The 17,642-nt window shown below is 38.3% G+C and overlaps 1 protein-coding gene across 2 annotated transcripts in view; it reads left to right on the top strand.

Annotated features, from left to right (window-relative positions):
- Nucleotides 1-17,642, top strand: part of CEMIP2 (cell migration inducing hyaluronidase 2) — an 87,221-nt gene that overhangs the window by 42,435 nt on the left and 27,144 nt on the right. For both annotated transcript variants that reach the window (XM_015117890.3, XM_015117889.3), the window contains exons 11-16: nt 1,802-1,930; nt 4,983-5,071; nt 9,431-9,562; nt 11,381-11,416; nt 12,972-13,127; nt 15,798-15,975. In XM_015117890.3, the coding sequence (XP_014973376.1) occupies nt 1,802-1,930; nt 4,983-5,071; nt 9,431-9,562; nt 11,381-11,416; nt 12,972-13,127; nt 15,798-15,975 (720 nt within the window). The remainder of the gene's footprint in view (nt 1-1,801; nt 1,931-4,982; nt 5,072-9,430; nt 9,563-11,380; nt 11,417-12,971; nt 13,128-15,797; nt 15,976-17,642) is intronic.

Genomic DNA, 17,642 nt, shown 5'->3' with positions numbered 1-17,642 from the left:
ACATAATCTGAAAGTCTCTGTCAATTGAAGATTCTTATTTGACAGGGCAGAAACCCAGATATTTGATCATTTTAGGTTTTCATTCATTCATTTTTCATCAAATATTTGTTGAGCCTGTATGAGGTTTGTGCTAGAGTTTCTAACTGGAAAATGAGTTTTTGAGTAAAGATGACCAAGAAGTTGATGCACAGCCATCTTCTGATCTATGTGACATTACGCGTCAACAGCCAGAACAAAGATTTCTTTTAGCTCTTTTTAGAAGTCAGGGCTTGAAGATTAAAGCAAATTGCTGAGAGTTCATGAAAAATAGAAGGTGAGGCTGCCAGATACCCTTACTGTGGCTCCTGTGAGAAAAGAAGAAAGCATTGCATGTATGTTCTTCCTTTTTATTCTGTGAGCTGTTTATTTTCTCTCTAGAAAAACTGTTCCAGTAAAAGCTAATTTGGGCAGGGTTTTTCCTCCCAAAGTAAATCAAACCATTTTTTCATTGTACCTTTCCACTGCCTTTTACAAAGCTCCTTTTACCTGTGTTGACACCACTGTGTTTTAACAGGAAACAGTGCTACCCCCTTATCCCCGTCCCACTCCCATCTCCATCTCCATCTCCATTGCATCCTAGGATGGTCCCCTCTGCCCTCAGTTTACAGGTTATAGTATGGAGTTTTCTTCTGACCCTCCAGGTCTTATCCTGTCGACTTGTCTGTTTCGTGTCCAGAAGAGTTGAGGTAGCAAACATTTTTCAGAGTAGTTTGTTTTATTAAGACCCATTGGTAAACTTTTATCATGGAAAATGTTACACATGGCATTCATTTTGGTGTGTGGGTATATATATATGTTTTCCATAATTCCTCTCTCATCTCTCCTCCCAATGGACTCCATTTGTTACAGCTAGTAAGTACTTATTAGGTATATTATATTTTAATTATCTCTATATTTCTTATTAGACTATGAATTATTTGAGAATAGTCTTACTATATACCTGGCACATAGTTGGCACTAAATAAATGTGTGCTAAATTTGAATTAATGCTGTCCATTTACACTGTATGATTAAGTTTTAACAAATTATTTAATCAAAGTTCCATCAAGTGAAGTCGTCCTTCACTTTGGGCTGATTTTTAATTGAGTTGTAAAATAAAGAACTGTCATGGGAATTAACATTTTTTCCATTTTTATGTCTCATTTTGAGTGTCAAAAAATTTGAAACTGTTCTGTTCCTATTAAGGTCAGTAATAGTGAAATTGAACAGACAGGGCCCAGCCTGAGACAGCATCCTGATTCATACGTGTGGTGTTTTTTTTTTCTTTGGCAAAAATTTCCCTCAGGACAGGAAGGGCATTAGACTTGTTTGAAAGAAGTCAGTGATCTCTGCGTGCTGGTGGACAGTTGTTTAATAGGCATGACTCATCTATTGAACAGGTTTAGAGGTAAACAGATAAAAACCATATTGCTTAATGGCTGTGCTGTCCTGGTCACATGGAAAGCTGATTTGGTTTTAATTCTGCATAACTTTTAATGTAGATAATGATGGAAAAGTTTTGAAAGTGAATTTTTATACCAACCAATTATTTCTCTTTTGTCCAATCCTGCAAGCAAAATTAAATTTGCTTTTTTAAAAAAAATACATGATATAACCACTTTGAGATGTGTGTATAACTTTTTATTGTCAATTCTGAACCTGCAATAATGAAAGATTTGGGTGAAAAAGATTAAACTTGCTGATGAAGCAGTTAGTTTATGAGAGTGTTTCATAGATATCTGTATAAATCAGGCTTTTAATGAGCTTGTCCTTTCATTTGTAGGATGCTGGGATATGGTATTTATTCCACAAGGAACCTACTGGGGAATCCACTGGATTGCAGCTCTTGGCAAAACCAGAACTCACTCCATTGGGTATATTTTATAACAACAGGGTCCATTCAAATTTTAAGGTAGGCTTCTAAGTTTTAACAATTAGTACATGTGCTAGACAGTGTAAAAGATGAACTATTGTGATTATATTTTAATCCACTTTGTGCTGCTGTAGTAGAATATCACAGAGTAGTTAACTTATAATGAACAGAAATATATTTGGCTCACAGTTCTGAAGGCTGGGAAGTCCAAGATCAAGGGGACAGCATCTGGTAAGGGTCTTCTTGCTGTGTCATCCATGGTAGAAGGGCAAGGAGAAGTCGAGAGAGCAATAGAACAAATTTGCTGCCTCAACCTTTTTTATAATCAGCATTAATCTATTCAAGAGGGTGAATCCCTTATGACCTAAACACCTTAGGCTCTACCTCCCAATACTTTTGCACTTTCTAACACATGCTTTTTGGGGGATATATTCAAACCATAGTAGATTATAGCTGAGAAATGTCAGTTTTTGGTAGAACTTGTCATCAGAAAAAGTAATTTGTAATTAAAAACAGACACCTAACCCCTCCCTGTTCAGGATATATATAGAGCATTCCATTTATACATACCTATTGCGCATACGGGTATGTGCAACACATACACGCACGTGTAACCTGAATAATTACATAATGGATTTGATTCATGTGTCCTCATCCTCTCTCTTGTTTCTTCCCTTGCTTCATCTCTTCCTCCCTCTCAGCTTCTTTCCAATCTTTAATGTTATTACCTGTTTCTAGGGAAGTACACATTAAATAATATGCTTCTGGGGATTGATAAACATAATTCATCTCTTCTTTTGATTCACAGTGGCTGGTAGAGTGTCCTATGAGGCATTATACTAATTATATAAATAGTGAAATACTGCTTAAGAATAGTTGACCTAATTTAAAATGATACAGATCAAGTAACCTAAAGGCCATTAGGAGTTTCAATTTTTTCACGAAATCTGGCTCTAACCCTTCACCCCTGGTGATAAATACATGTGATTTATTTTGTGCTCACAAGGAACTTCAATGTTTTTGTTACACATGTAATGCCCAGATCCTTTACCCTGATGTGACCCACACTACAGTTCAAGGAATACTTTGCATTTATGATACTCAGAGGATCCTTTAAAAACCCAAGTGTGTTACAGTTTGAAGAGCTTGGAATCACTTGATGAAGACTTGAGGAAAAAACTATACAAAACTGACTTTCGTGAGCTGAATAGTTGGTTAATGTTTATTGAAAGTAGCATTTCATAGTAGAAATCCTCAAATTTTCTTAATTGTAAATGGTATAAAAAGCACCTCATTCTAATTGGTTTTTTTTTTTTTTTTTTTTTTTGAGACCGAGTCTTGCTCTGTCGCCCAGGCTAGAGTGCAGTGGTGCGATCTCAGCTCACTGCAACCTCTGCCTCCTGGGTTCAAGCAATTCTCTGTCTCAGCCTCCTGAGTAGCTGGGATTACAGGTGTCCACCACCATGGCTGGCTAATTTTTGTATTTTTCGTAGAGATGGGGTTTCACCATTCTGACTAGGCTGGTATTGAACTACTGACGTTGTGAACTGACTGCCTCGGCCTCCCGAAGTGTTGGGATTAGAGGTGTGAGCCACTACGCCTGGCCCCATTCTAATTGATTTTTAACATGCAGTAATTTACTCAATTAATAAGAATATTACATTTAAATGACATGAGTGGATGATTAGGTGTTCATTTGTTAAATTTGGAAATGACTGTCCAGGATAATACTTTATAGCCAAAGGAGATTGAATTCTTAGAGTACTCAAAAAGAAACATGTCATTTTGGAATAACTATACACATACAGGCACACACCCACATGTATGCACACACACACACTGGTCCTTATGGCTTCAACTGCTGATGCCTCCTGGGTCTGTACTAGTCCAGGTTGGTCAGGCTTATCCTACTGCCTACTGAGTACCCTTTGAATGTCTTATGGACATAAATAAAACATGTTGCAAACTAAAATTCTTGTTTTTAGGGCCCAGACCTATTCCCGTATGTCTGTTTTAGTGAATGAAACTACTACTCAACTGTGGCCTGAACTAAAAATATATGAGCTTTTATTGCTTTCGTTCCCTCACCCACAGAATTTTATCAATTACAAAATGTTATCAGTTCTACCTAGTAAATAATTCTCGCTTTATCTGTTTTCCACTGCTAGTATGGCCACAAGTCTAGATCATCTTTATTTCTCTTCTGGATTACTGGAATCATCTTCTACCTTATATGCCTCCTCTTTTTTTTTTTTTTAATCCTCTTTCAATCCATTATCCATGTTATAGCTACAGTGTTTTTTCCTTAACTCACAGTTGGTTACGATGCATTTATTAAATTCCTATTGTCCTGACTTCTGTAGCACATCAATTCCATGTGATCTGATGTTTGCTCCTCTTTAGTCTTCTCCATTATATTTCCTTCCTTCATACATTCTTGTTTGTCCATCAAAGTTTTTTTTTTTTTTTTTTTCCTGGCTATTCCATGCTCTCTCGTCATCTCCAGACTTTTGTACAAACTATTCCCTTGAGTTATTTTCTTTGGCTCTTCAGCTCCTTCCTCCCACCTCCTCCCCTGCACCGCCAATCCATTCTTTTGCTTGATTAATTTCTCTCCATCCTTCAGGTTTCAGCTTTAAGAGGTCACTTCTTTTAGGAGACATTCCCTGAATCCTCTCACCTCCACCCACAAAAAAGGCCTCCTCCAGATGCCCTTCTCTTCTGCCCAAGCCTCATCTGCTTCCTTTATCATATGCTTATCGTTTTGGATTGTAATTATTTATTTAATTGCATGTCTTTCTGCTAGTTTTTGTGTTAGCAACAACAAGGATCACATTTTTCTTGTTAACTAATGTATAACACTGGGTGCCTACCAGTAAGTATTTGTTGAATGACTAAATGAGTGAAATGAGTTAAATGAGTAGAAAATATCCAGGAAAGTAGTTGTTTTTTACAGTACCTTTGCTGTTGATTCCCTGCCCCACTTTTTTTGGTAGAAGTGATAAGCTAAAATCTATTTTCATGAATCATTGTATATGTTGTTGTAAGTTGGGATTCATATTCATTCCAGTCCGTTATTTATATTTTTCAGGCTGGCTTATTTATTGACAAAGGTGTCAAAACAACAAACTCTAGTGCTGCTGACCCAAGGGAATACCTCTGTTTGGACAACAGTGCAAGGTAAAGCTGGCTCTATTAAGTCACACCCAAGCTATACCTTGTCAAAGCAAAACTTTCCAACTGGAGCTTATTGTGCTGTTACTCTGGTAACACATTTAAAATGAAGTTTTAAAAGTTCATAAAAGGGTTTTTTGAAAACTACTTATTCTGTTGTTCCAGGTCCTGTGACTGGGCTTTTATCTTATTGAAATATCAAAGAGGCTGATGTTTTTCTCCTTTTTCATGGCTATAAATAGATGCTAGAGAGAGTTGCAGAAAGAGAAAGGAAAAAGAGGAGATATGTTGAGAAAGTTTCCAAATTTGGTGTGGAGTATGATTCATTGAAAAATAAGTTAAACTAAGATGTTTAGTCTAATCCTTGAAAAACCAAACCATATAGAATTTGTTCTTCGTGGTCAAAATGAACACTGCATTTAATATTTCCAAAGGAATGATCCTGAATTTGATAAGCAACCTGGTTCTGGTTCAGTCCTTTGTAGCCTCAGATTACATCATAGCCAGGCTCTAGTTTACTTCCTTTTGTAATCACAAAATGCATTAGATATGGATCCGCATTTCAGTAGAGTTCTCTTACATGCTATATGTGAGCCAAAATAAAGAAAATGTCCCAGATGAAAATAAAATTTTCTGGAAAAGATGGCGACTTAAAGTCATATTCAGTAGAAACTGTACATATTATTATTTTCCATACTTCAAGTTGATTGACCAGTTTATGGAGTTAATAGGGCGCTAGATTTAATAGGCTTTGTTGACAGACACTTAGGAAAAGAATACCAGGGCTGATTGTTCTTCAGAGAATCAAGGAGGAAGCACGCCATAGGTTGGTGAGCCTGACTTCAGGGTGAGGCAGATTCTTGCGACACTTTAATAAGACATGAGATCAGAAGAAAACTGGGGAAAGTCTAGTGGGTATATTACTCATCAGGATTCCTCAAACATCAACTTGATCCTGAAATATTTTGATGCAATGATCAGATAGTATTTGAGAAACCCAGAAACTGTGGGCATTTTAAAAAAATAAACACAAAGTACTGGATACCTAAAAGCTGATCAACAAATGAAGTGAAAAAATAGAGGAGATAAACTTAAGAAGAACAAAGAAAAAAGAGTATATAGAGGACAACAAATTATGAACTAAGAGGAGACTAGTAGCTGGCAAATAAAGAATTCTATCTAGAAAGTTACTGCTGCTTTTTCAGTTTTAAAGAGTTTATTATAATTGGTAGAACTAATGTAGTTTATTATAATTGGTAGAAAGTAATGTCTTCTTTGCTTAGAGTTGCCAGAAAAATCCATAAACACAATTGATTCTCTTCCCTGCCTTAAAAAATTACTTATCTATGTATATATATTTATGTATAAGTATAGTAATGTGTATGTGTATATATGTACATGTATTTATATATATGAATAGAGGAGTAAATATATTTGAGTTCATTGATATTTTAATTAGACTTGACAATAAAACAATTTACTCATAATGGCTTAAGTAGTTCCTTACTAGGTGTGTGTATGTGATATTATGAAAATGGTTATCTTTCTTCTCTCCATTATTTATTTCCCTTACTAGTTTATAATTACATATATATTGATAAGGAATTGGACTCCATTTGGAAATTGCTATTGAAAAGAACTGATTATAGCAGAAAAGTAACAAGAGCTTGTGCATATACTGAACTAGTGTTTTGAATATGCTCATATATATATAAATGCAATTTAGACATGGCAAAAATGATAAAAACTAGCATAAATGAGTAATAAACCGGCTCATGTATTAAACACCAGGCTTAGAGGATCCAGAAGATATTTAATCTGTTCCTCAAAGAGGAAGTTGACTCAGCAGTTAATCAGGGCCAGGCATGGTGGCTCACACTTGTAATCCCAGCACTTTGGGAGGCCAAGGCGGGTGGATTACCTGAAATCAGGAGTTGAAGACCAGCCTGGCCAACACGGTGAAACTAAAAATACAACAAATTAGCCGGGCATGAGGGCAGATTCCTGTAATGCGAGCTTCTCAGGAGGCTGAGGCAGGAGAATCACTTGAACCTGGGAGGTGGAAGTTGCAGTGAGCTGAGACTGTGCCACTGCGCTCTAGCCTGGGCAACAAGGTGAGACTCTGTCTCCAAACAAACAAACAAACAAACAAAAAAAAACACCTGTGAATCATATAAGCCTTTCCTTGTGTCTTCAAGATGTGAAAATATAGGAATCCAGAGATGGAATATTTTAACTCAAGAAAGCTCTTGGTTTGAAATTAAGGAAATTTCATCTAAAAGAGTGAAAGGGCATTAGAACCAACTAGTACATTTAAAGCAGAGGACAATTAAGAGACGGTTGAGCAGTGCGCTGAAAACTCAACGATGATTAAAAAAAATCAGGAAAATTAACTATTTTCTATATGCCAAATGGGAAAGAAGATGGAAATAAAGGGTATCAAAGCAAATGGTCAGTTACTGATTATTTTTTTCCCCTCCCTGTACAAGCGCCTGGGTGCTGTGGGGGTGTCGTGATTGATTTGTATTGATAGGAAGTTCAGAAAAGTTGAGATGGTTACAGCAGAGAATCAGATGCTGCCTTATAGTACTCTTTTTTTTTTTTTTTTTGGCTTTCTTTTAGAACAATGTGTCTCCTTTCCAGAACTCTTCCATCTGCTTGGTATTATGTAATGACTACAAAGCTGTTTGGCAGAAACTACAATGCCAGAGAATAGATGTTGGCTTAGAGTCAAACTTTTTACCTCTTAAGTCAGAGCTAGTTAGGGTAAGGGGACTTGAGCCATATAATCTAAAGACGGATATGATACTCTTTACCTTTGCTGCTACTGCCCCAGTTTATACCACAAGTGCATCTATCTGAAACACATGAAGATCCTTCTGACTGGTCTCCTTAGAGTCCATTCTCTATAATCCATTCTTCAAATAAAAGTCAGTGATCTGTTAAAAGAACAAAAAAGAAATTTGATCGCATCCCTTCCTTGATTCCATGCTTCCATTTACTTCCCATTGCATTTCCAATGGAGACCCAGATCTTTACCTAACCCTTGCCCTCCTCTTTATTCTGTGTCCCTTGCTTCTTTCTCTCCAGCAGACTTCCTTGCTATTCCTGAACATGCTAAGCTCTCTCATGCCTAAGGACATTTGCACTTGCTATTCTCTCTCCATAACTGCTTCTGCCATCATATCCATTTAGTGAGCACCTACTGTGTGCCAACAGCTGTGGTGTTAGCATTAAGCAAATGGTATTTCCTCACTGGTTGAAAATCTCTACCTGCTGAATTGGTTTTTGTAAAGCTGTGATTTTTTTTTCTTCCATTTGTTTTGTAAGATTAAGATAAAAATGATTTTTTTTTTAAAAATAGGTGGCCTTATGGGGCCATTTGAGTATTTGATTATCATGTATTTGGGCATTTGAGCATGATGGGGCTGTTTGAATATTTGAGTTGTTGTAGTGGACAGTTTTTGACACCAAGTGTTTTGACCTTTTCACTAAGGTCCTTTTAACTGTTTTAGAGAGAAGAAAAAGAAAAGGTGAAGTTCAGTCTTTATAATAAATATGTTAATTAAATGCAGTCTGGCCGGGCGCGGTGGCTCACACCTGTAATCTCAGCACTTTGGGAAGCTGAAGTGGGTGGATCACCTGAGGTCAGGAGTTCAAGACCAGCCTGGCCAACATGGGGAAATCTCATCTCTACTAAAAATACAAAACTTAGCTGGGCATGGTAGCATCTGCTTGTAGTCCCAGTTACTTGGAAGGCTGAGGCAGGAGAAATGTTTGAACCTGGGAAGCAGAGGTTGCAGTGAACCAAGATTGTGCCACTGCACTCCAGCCTGGGTGACAGAGTGAGACTCTGTCTCAAAAAAAATAAAACGTAAAATATAAAAAAATACAGTCTATTTTAAATTTAGGCATTTTAATGATATTAAACTCAGTTTTGTCTATATGTAAACACTTAACCAGCATACAACTCAAATTATACTCTAGTTCACATATATGTATGTTGAAATATATTATTAATTTATTAAATAAGTTTATATTAGTAACATGTACCTTAAGGATTTGTAAAGACATGCCAGACTTCTTGATCTGGGTGTTTTTGGAAATGATTTTTATGCAATAATATTCTGCAGTGTCCATTTTAATTGATTTTTCAAAAACGAACTAAGAAGATATAAAAGCAGTTGGTTCTCTGGAAACTTGTGTGTAAATAAATGTAATTTCTTCTTTGAATCTTTAAAATGTAAGTTAGTTGTATCTTAAGAATTTTTCATTTGTTTTGGTCAAATTTAAATTCTGCTTCTTGACAGCTAATTCCTATGGCTTTTGTATTACATTTTTTAAAATTCTTTTTTTATGCCCTAGATTTCGACCTCATCAGGATGCAAACCCTGAAAAACCACGTGTTGCTGCTCTAATCGACAGGCTCATTGCTTTTAAAAATAATGATAATGGAGCTTGGGTCAGAGGAGGAGATATTATCGTTCAAAATTCAGCGTGGGTATTCTCAAGCAAGTTATTATATGATGACACTGATGTATTTTCAGATTTTTTTTAAAGCCGGTAGCATGAAAGCACGGTGATGATTCTTGGAATCATATTATTATTATTATTATGAATAGACAGGACAAGCTCTAAGGAAGTATGCTAGAGTTAAAAGACTACAAATGTTTGAAGTAGTCTCATTCTGGTGCCTTTTTTTTTTTTTTTTTTTTTTTTCTGAGACAGAGTCTCGCTCTGTCGCCCAGGCTGGAGTGCAGTGGCCGGATCTCAGCTCAGTGCAAGCTCCGCCTCCCGGGTTTACGCCATTCTCCTGCCTCAGCCTCCCGAGTAGCTGGGACTACAGGCGCCCGCCACCTCACCCGGCTAGTTTTTTTAATATGTTTAGTAGAGACGGGGTTTCACCGTGTTAGCCAGGATGGTCTCGATCTCCTGACCTCGTGATCCGCCCGTCTCGGCCTCCCAAAGTGCTGGGATTACAGGCTTGAGCCACCGCGCCCGTCCTTTGGTGCTTTTATTGGAACAGAACTTGTCCAGTGACATGAGAGTTTTTGATGAAATTGAACAGAAACCGGGAATTTAACTTGATATAACAAGTATGGTCTTTGTCAGAGAGCTAAATAAAACTACCTGGATCTTTTCCCTTCATCTTGAAAACTCCTTAGTTTTTCTGATGCTCTTCTATTGCCATTCAAAATAAAAGCTTTATAATTCCACCTAAGTAATTATGTCTTAACTACCTGGATCTTTTCCCTTCCTCTTGAAAACTCCTTAGTTTTTCTGATGCTCTTCTATTGCCATTCAAAATAAAAGCTTTATAATTCCACCTCAGTTGACTTATGCCTTAACATGACTTGAGGCAGTAAGTATCTCACTTTTTTTCCCATTTGTATAATTTTAGGAGTGGTGTCATGCATGTTAAGCTAAGATTTAGTGTTCAACAGTGTAGAAAAATGTGTGTGTGTATTTTTTTTTCTGGCACTGAAATTAGCTTCTTGGCATTTCACGTCATTTCTGCCTTTTTTCATTCAAAAACCTGATATTGTGTTGAAGCTGTAGAAATGGCTTCAGAATCATATACCACAGTCTAATTGTTTTAAAAACATAGTTATGAAAATAATAATTATAGCTAATACTTTGATACACTGCTTACTGTTTGCCAGGCACTGTTCCAAACATTAGAAATTATTATTTTTTGAGACAGGTTCTTGCTCTGTCACCCAGGCTAGAGTGCAGTGGTGCAGTCATAGCTCCCTGCAGCCTCAACTTTCTATGCTCCAGCAATCCTCTCACCTTAGCCTCCCGAGTAGCTGGGACCACAGGCATGTGCCACAACTCCCTGCTAATTTTTAAATTTTTTGTGGAGACAGGGTGTCCCTGTGTTGCCCATGCTTGTCTTGACTTCCTGAGATGAAGTGATTTTCCTGCCTCAGCTTCCCAAAGTGTTGGGATTACAGGCACGAGCCACTGCACCTCACCAACACTAGAAATTATTTAGTATGTTTAATACTCTCAAGAATCCTATGAGGAAGGTTATATTTTCATTTCAACTTATAAATGGGAAAAGTGAGAGATAGAGGTTGAGTAGCTTGCCGAAAGTCACACAGCTATAATTGGCAAAGCCAGGATTTGAACTGGGTGCCGTCACTGCATATTCTGTGCTCCTAGTTATTGTGAAATCAGATTTTTGTGTGGTAGTGTAGAGAGTAAATATTGGGACCTCCTGGATTTCATGATAATTAAATATTGAGAGAATTACCTCTTTTTACATAATATGGTGAATTAAAATATTCTTCACTTTCTTTTCTTTTACAGATTTGCAGATAATGGAATAGGACTGACCTTTGCCAGGTTTGTAATTGCTTAAAAATACTTATTTTAAAGCTTTAAGTTAAATAACCCTTGATTTTTCTTTTTCTGATAATACACAGGAATGTTTTATCATTTTTTAACATAAAAAAATTAGCACCCTCTTCCTGATACCACTAGAGGGCCAAAAATACATTTTTTCTTGATTAATTGAATTCATACCAAAGTACTAGGTTAATATAGCTGGAATTTCACAGAAGGATAATTTTTGCTTGGAAGAAAACACTTTTGATTTAGACTAAAGTTCTTAAAAAGTAGGGGAAAAAAGGAAGGGAGTAAAAGTAGGGAGAAAATTAAAAAACTAATATTTTCTTTCTTATAAGCTGCTCTAATTTAGCAACAGTCTTTAAGAACTAATCTTTTTGTTCTATATGTTTTTCTACAGATAATAGTCATTCTAGTTGTCATGCTAAACACACTTGTCATTTAATTCTTATAGTCAGGACAAGTTTGTTCTCCTCATTTTCAGTGTTGTTGCCTGAGACTAGAGCAATCAATTATTGCTGCTAAATTAAAGTTTGTTTATATGTAGTTTGTAAATCATGTATTAATTCATATGAGGGCTGGGCATGGTGGATCAGAGGTCAGGAGATCAAGACCATCCTGGCTAACATGGGGAAACCCCGTCTCTACTAAAAATACAAAAAAATTAGCCGGGTGTGGTGGCAGGCACCTGTAGTCCCAGCTACTCGGGAGGCTGAGGCAGGAGAATGAGGCGTGAATCCGGGAGGCAGAGCTTGCAGTGAGCTGGGATGGTGCCACTGCACTCCATGCTGGGTGACAGAGCAAGACTCCATCTCAAAAAAAAAAAAAAAAAAAAAAAATTAACCAGGCATAGTGGCATGCCTGTAATCTTAGCTACTCTGGAGGCTGAGGTGGGAGTATCTTGTGAGCGCAAGAGTTCAAGGTTGCTGTTCCAGCCTGACCAACAGAATGAGAACCTGTCTCTTAAAAAAAAAAAAATTATATATATATATATTTATATATATGTGTGTATATATATAGTAAGAGGGGGATATGTATGTATATATATTAAACTATAAGTAGGTACAGGTATTTTTATAGTTTAAAAGCAATTTCAAGGCTGAGTGTGAGGGCTCATGTCTATAATCCCAGTATTTTGGGAGGCTAAGGCAGGAGGATCACTTGAGGCCAAGAGTTCAAGACCAGCATGGGCCACATAGCAAGACCCCATCTCTACAAAAATTTTAAAAAATTAGCTAGGTGTGGTGGCAGGCATGTGTGGTCCCAGCTACTTGGAAGGCTGAGGTGAGAGGATTGTTTGAGCCCAGCAGGTCAAGGCTGCAGTGAACCATGTTTTTGCCATTGTACTCCAGCTTGGGCGACAGAGCAAGAACCTGTCTCAAAAAAAAAAAAAAAAAAAAAAAGCAGTTTCTGAAGACTTGTGAATATGTATGAGAAAAAGCTATTGACTTCTTTTAAAACTTTTAGCTTTTCAGTTATAGCATGCCTACGTTTGGGAATACATTTAAACTTTCTAGAGAAATGTCGCTAATGATTGTTCTCATGTTAACAGTGATGGAAGCTTTCCAAGTGATGAAGGTTCCAGCCAAGAGGTATCTGAATCTCTCTTTGTTGGGGAGAGCAGGAATTACGGCTTTCAGGGTGGTCAGAACAAGTATGTAGGCACTGGAGGAATAGACCAGAAGCCTCGGACGTTACCCAGGAACAGGTAAGCATTGCTTTAGCTGTAAAGTGTCAAATGTAAGCAATAAAGGAAAACCTAATCCTCAGGGGAGTTTCTGTAATAATCCTGGATGGCTTGGTTCCTACTGTGAAACTCTTCCTATTTTATTATTTATTACTACTACTACTACTGCTACTGCTACTACTATTATAATTATTATGTGTATTATTATCCTCCTGAAATTTTGGAGCATTAGTTATTAAACATTTCATAGATTTAATTATCAATTTTATAACAAAGAAACCTGTCTTGTTTCTCATTCCTTATATAAGACCTTACATAAACTGTTTTCTTCTTCCTTCTTGAGCCATAGAAAGTTGCCAAACCCTAAACTATGACGTTAGGTCAGTTTTTCCTCAATGTGTGTTGTTGGTTTTCAGAAATAGCTACTGGAAAAAGGAAATTACCTACTGGAAAGAGTCCTAGGAAATGAGAGTTGATCGATGCCAAAGTTACCTCAAACCCCCTCCACGGCTGTCTAATTAATGGCGGTTTAGATGTTGAAGGGAACAGCTAGGCTCTTGGCATGTTTTCTGTCGTCATCATCATCACAGAGTCATTAAAATTGTACTTAGCACGTCTTCAAAGCTTTAAGGAAACTATTAACTAATAATTCATATCTCAGTTCTGAGGCACAGTTTGGACTTCTCATTTTACTTGTGAGAAAACCAGGTAGAAAAATATTCAACAGTGTTTTTAGGCCTCACATCTGAGCCCATGTCATAATTCTTCAACAATCAACTCCCCTAGAGGAGTACTATTGCTGGATGTTGGGCTGGAACAGGGCAGAGGAATGGGGCAAACAGACTGCTAGCTTTGGGGAGTAGTGGTGCAGAGTGAGGACTCGGAGGAGAGCTGTACTATTTTCTGGAGAAAGGTCACTAGGCTTGGCTGCTCACCTCTTGTGCTTGTCGTTGTGGAATATTGAGCACTGCTATGTGCTACACTCTGTGTGGAGCTCCTGTTAGCCCTTAGAAGCCACTGGGAAAAGAACCTCTTGGATGTTTTCATTGCTAACGTGTATTAAATGCTTATGATATGTCAGGCCCTGTTGTAAATATATTTACTTAATCCTCACAAAGCTCAATGAGATAGGCACTGCCAGCATCCTGTTTTACAAATGAGTATCTTACTAAAGGTAGAGGAGGTAGAATTCAAACCCAGTTAGGTTGTCTTCAGTGCTGTGCTCTTCACAATTAGGCTCTCGCTGCTGTTTCTAATGTGTAGATTTTTTAAAAAGCTGTATTGGTTGGCATATGGGCTGCAATGTGATGGTGGCCAAATCAATTCCACTCTGTTTTATATCGACCTCCAGTTTTGTTTCAAAATGCTTTTTGCTGTTTGGTAAGGAGGATTTTCCAAAATCAAAATTTCTCATTGATTAATGGAATCTTATTAATGGAAGCTTTAATCTTATTATATCTTTACAACCTGTGTTAGTCCATTTTCACACTGCTGATAAAGACATACCTGAGACTGGGCAATTTAAAATCAAAAGAAAGAGGTTTATTGGACTTACAGATCCACACGCCTGGGGAGGCCTCACAATCATAGCAGAAGTCAACGAGAGCAAGTCACATCTTACGTGAATGGCAGCAGGCAAAAAGAGAGAGCTTGTGCAGGGAGACTCCTGTTTTTAAAACCATAAGATCTCGTGAGACCCATTCGCTGTCATGAGAACAGCACGGAGAAGACCCGCCCCCATGATTCAATCATCTCTTAATGGGTCCCTCCCACAACACGTGGGAATTATGGGAGCTACAAGATGAGATTTGGGTGGGGACACAGAGCCAAACCATATCACAACCTTTTCTACAGGGGAGAACCATGTTGAGATGTACGCTTAGAAATATTAAATACATCATGATGTGAAGGTTTTTAACTAGGCTATTTGGTTTTCTTGCTAGCATATATGCTTTTGCTGTAAAACATTGCCTAGTTGTAGAATAATTAGTTGTTATAGAGATCCTCTGCCATGCAGTTAAAGAATTAATAGGAGAGGAACTTAAGGAATTCAGAATATTACCAGTTCCTATACATTAAGTATGGTTATTGATTTATGATTAGTAGGCTAAGGAGTTTGTGTTTGAACAGAAAGGGGAAAATGAATAAAACAAAATTCTCAGTCTAGCTAAACCTGTTGTCATGGTAAGCCTTGAGGGCTCATGCTTTCACACTTTTAAGTGTATCATTTTACCTTTGTACTGTCATTTAGTGGCTTAAGAGTCAGTTCCCTGCCTAAGCAAAGGCTTGTCTTTTGTTCTCATGGCTGGAGATTTGGAAACAAAGACCAAAGTACCTGAGGTTCCAAATAAAAGATCTTAACTGAGTTGATTCTAGGAAAACAAAGTCACCTCTTCAGAGAGGCCTCCATTCTGTCTAAAATAGCATCTTTCTCCCCACCCAATCCATCATAATGTCATGTCTTATGGTCTCTATAGCACTTATTTTCTGAAATGATCCTTTGTTTTTCTGTTTGTCTTTCCCACTACAGCGTATGTTTCATTTGATCAGGGATCTTGTTTTGGTTCCCATTGTATCCTAGAATTTTGCATAGTGCATACAGGATATTTAGCTGTATTCATAAAACAAGTAAATGAAGTGCTGCTAAGGGGACAGCCCATGTGCATTAAACAAAATCTTGTATTTCCACAGGACATTCCCAATTAGAGGCTTTCAGATTTATGATGGGCCCATTCACCTCACCAGGAGCACTTTCAAAAAGTATGTGCCAACTCCAGATAGGTACAGCAGTGCAATTGGCTTCCTCATGAAGAATTCCTGGCAGATAACCCCCAGGAATAATATCTCCCTCGTGAAGTTTGGTCCACATGTAAGTATGTTCTGTCGTTCCTATGTAGTGACTATGGTGAGAAAAGGAGGGATAGACAAGAATGCAAAGGATTTGCACTGAGTCTGTATAAGTGGGAGGAAAAACACACACAGAGGCAGCTCCTAATTCCATGCACACTCTCCCATTGAGTTCAAGGTGAGAACAGAAGTCCCGTGTGACTTGGGGTATGTTTGACATTCAAGTCATACCTTGATAGGGAAAATGACTTCAAGAGATGATACAGAAATTGTAGAGTTTCATAGGAACAAGAGCATATACAATTTTGGAAAATTCAGTGAAATATGCTGGTTGGGTAGTCCATTTCCACTAAGAGATTTGGGTCCTTCCTGCTATTTTACTTGTCTGAGGGCTATTCTTCTGGGGAACTAGAGGATAAGAGGTTGGGAATAAAGCAGAATACTGTGACAGTGTGATACCAATTAGGTTATTTCTTTTTTCTTTTCTGTTTTTTTTCCTTTGAGGCAGGGTCTCACCCTGTCACTCAGGCTGCCGTGCAGTGATGTGAATGGTGGCACAATCATGGCTCACTGCAGCCTCAACCTCCTGGGCTCAAGCCATCCCCCACCTCAGCTCCCTAAGTAACTGGGTCTACAAGCATATGCCACCACATCTGGCTACTTAATTTTTTTTTTTTTTTTTTTTTTTTTTTTTGAGACGGAGTCTCGCTGTGTCTCCCAGGCTGGAGTGCAGTGGCGTGATCTCGGCTCACTGCAAGCTCCGCCTCCCGGGTTCACGCCATTCTCCCGCCTCAGCCTCCCAAGTAGCTGAGACTACAGGCGCCCGCCACCACGCCCGGCTAGTTTTTTGTATTTTTAGTAGAGACGGGGTTTCACCATGTTAGCCAGGATAGTCTCGATCTCCTGACCTCGTGATCCACCCGCCTCGGCCTCCCAAAGTGCTGGGATTACAGGCTTGAGCCACCGCGCCCGGCCTTTTTTTTTTTTTTTTAAAATAGAGAAAGGGCCTCATTAACCTGGGCTGGTCTTTAACTCCTGGCCTCAAATGATCCTCTCAACTTGGCCTCCCAAAGTGTTGGGAATATAGGTGTGCGCCACTGCACCTGGCTGAAATTGGGTTACTTCTGATATAAACTGTTGGAAGGTTTTTATGAAGATGGCAGATAGACTGTAAAAATTACCATTTACAGTAGAGTAGCCCACAGGAATCGTTTTCTTACCAATTTCACCAGTATCACCTGTACTTGTAACACACGGGACGATCTGATTACATGCCCCCAGGCTTTCACCATCTTGCCAGTTCCATGATGGCAGTGGCATGAGAAAGAGAAGTCTCAGGACATCTAGCTCCCTGCTCCCACAGGCAGTCACACCTGGGAAATAAATCATCATTCTCTCATTCACATCCACCCACAAACTTTATAGTTGCCCAGTTTAAAATAGAGCTTGATAGGTTTATCAAAGTCTATGTCCGGTTTTCTGCAACAGCTTGGGCGTGGATCAGAGGCACAGGTACAAATTGGAGTGTCAGCTTGGTTGGCTGGTTCTTTCTTAGGCCATGTGACTCCAGGGGAGGGGTAGGACTAGGCTGGTAGAGGGCATCCACATAAATCAGCAGGATGAGTCTTGGATCACCTGTCTGGTGTGGAGACTTGCTGTTTCCTTACTGCCCACGTGGACCTCCCCGTA

The sequence above is a fragment of the Macaca mulatta genome, chromosome 15, assembly GCF_049350105.2.
Source record: "Macaca mulatta isolate MMU2019108-1 chromosome 15, T2T-MMU8v2.0, whole genome shotgun sequence".
Taxonomy (NCBI): Eukaryota; Metazoa; Chordata; class Mammalia; order Primates; family Cercopithecidae; genus Macaca; species Macaca mulatta.
Note: the sequence above shows the minus strand (reverse complement) of the source record. Positions and strands in the feature narration are given on the sequence as shown.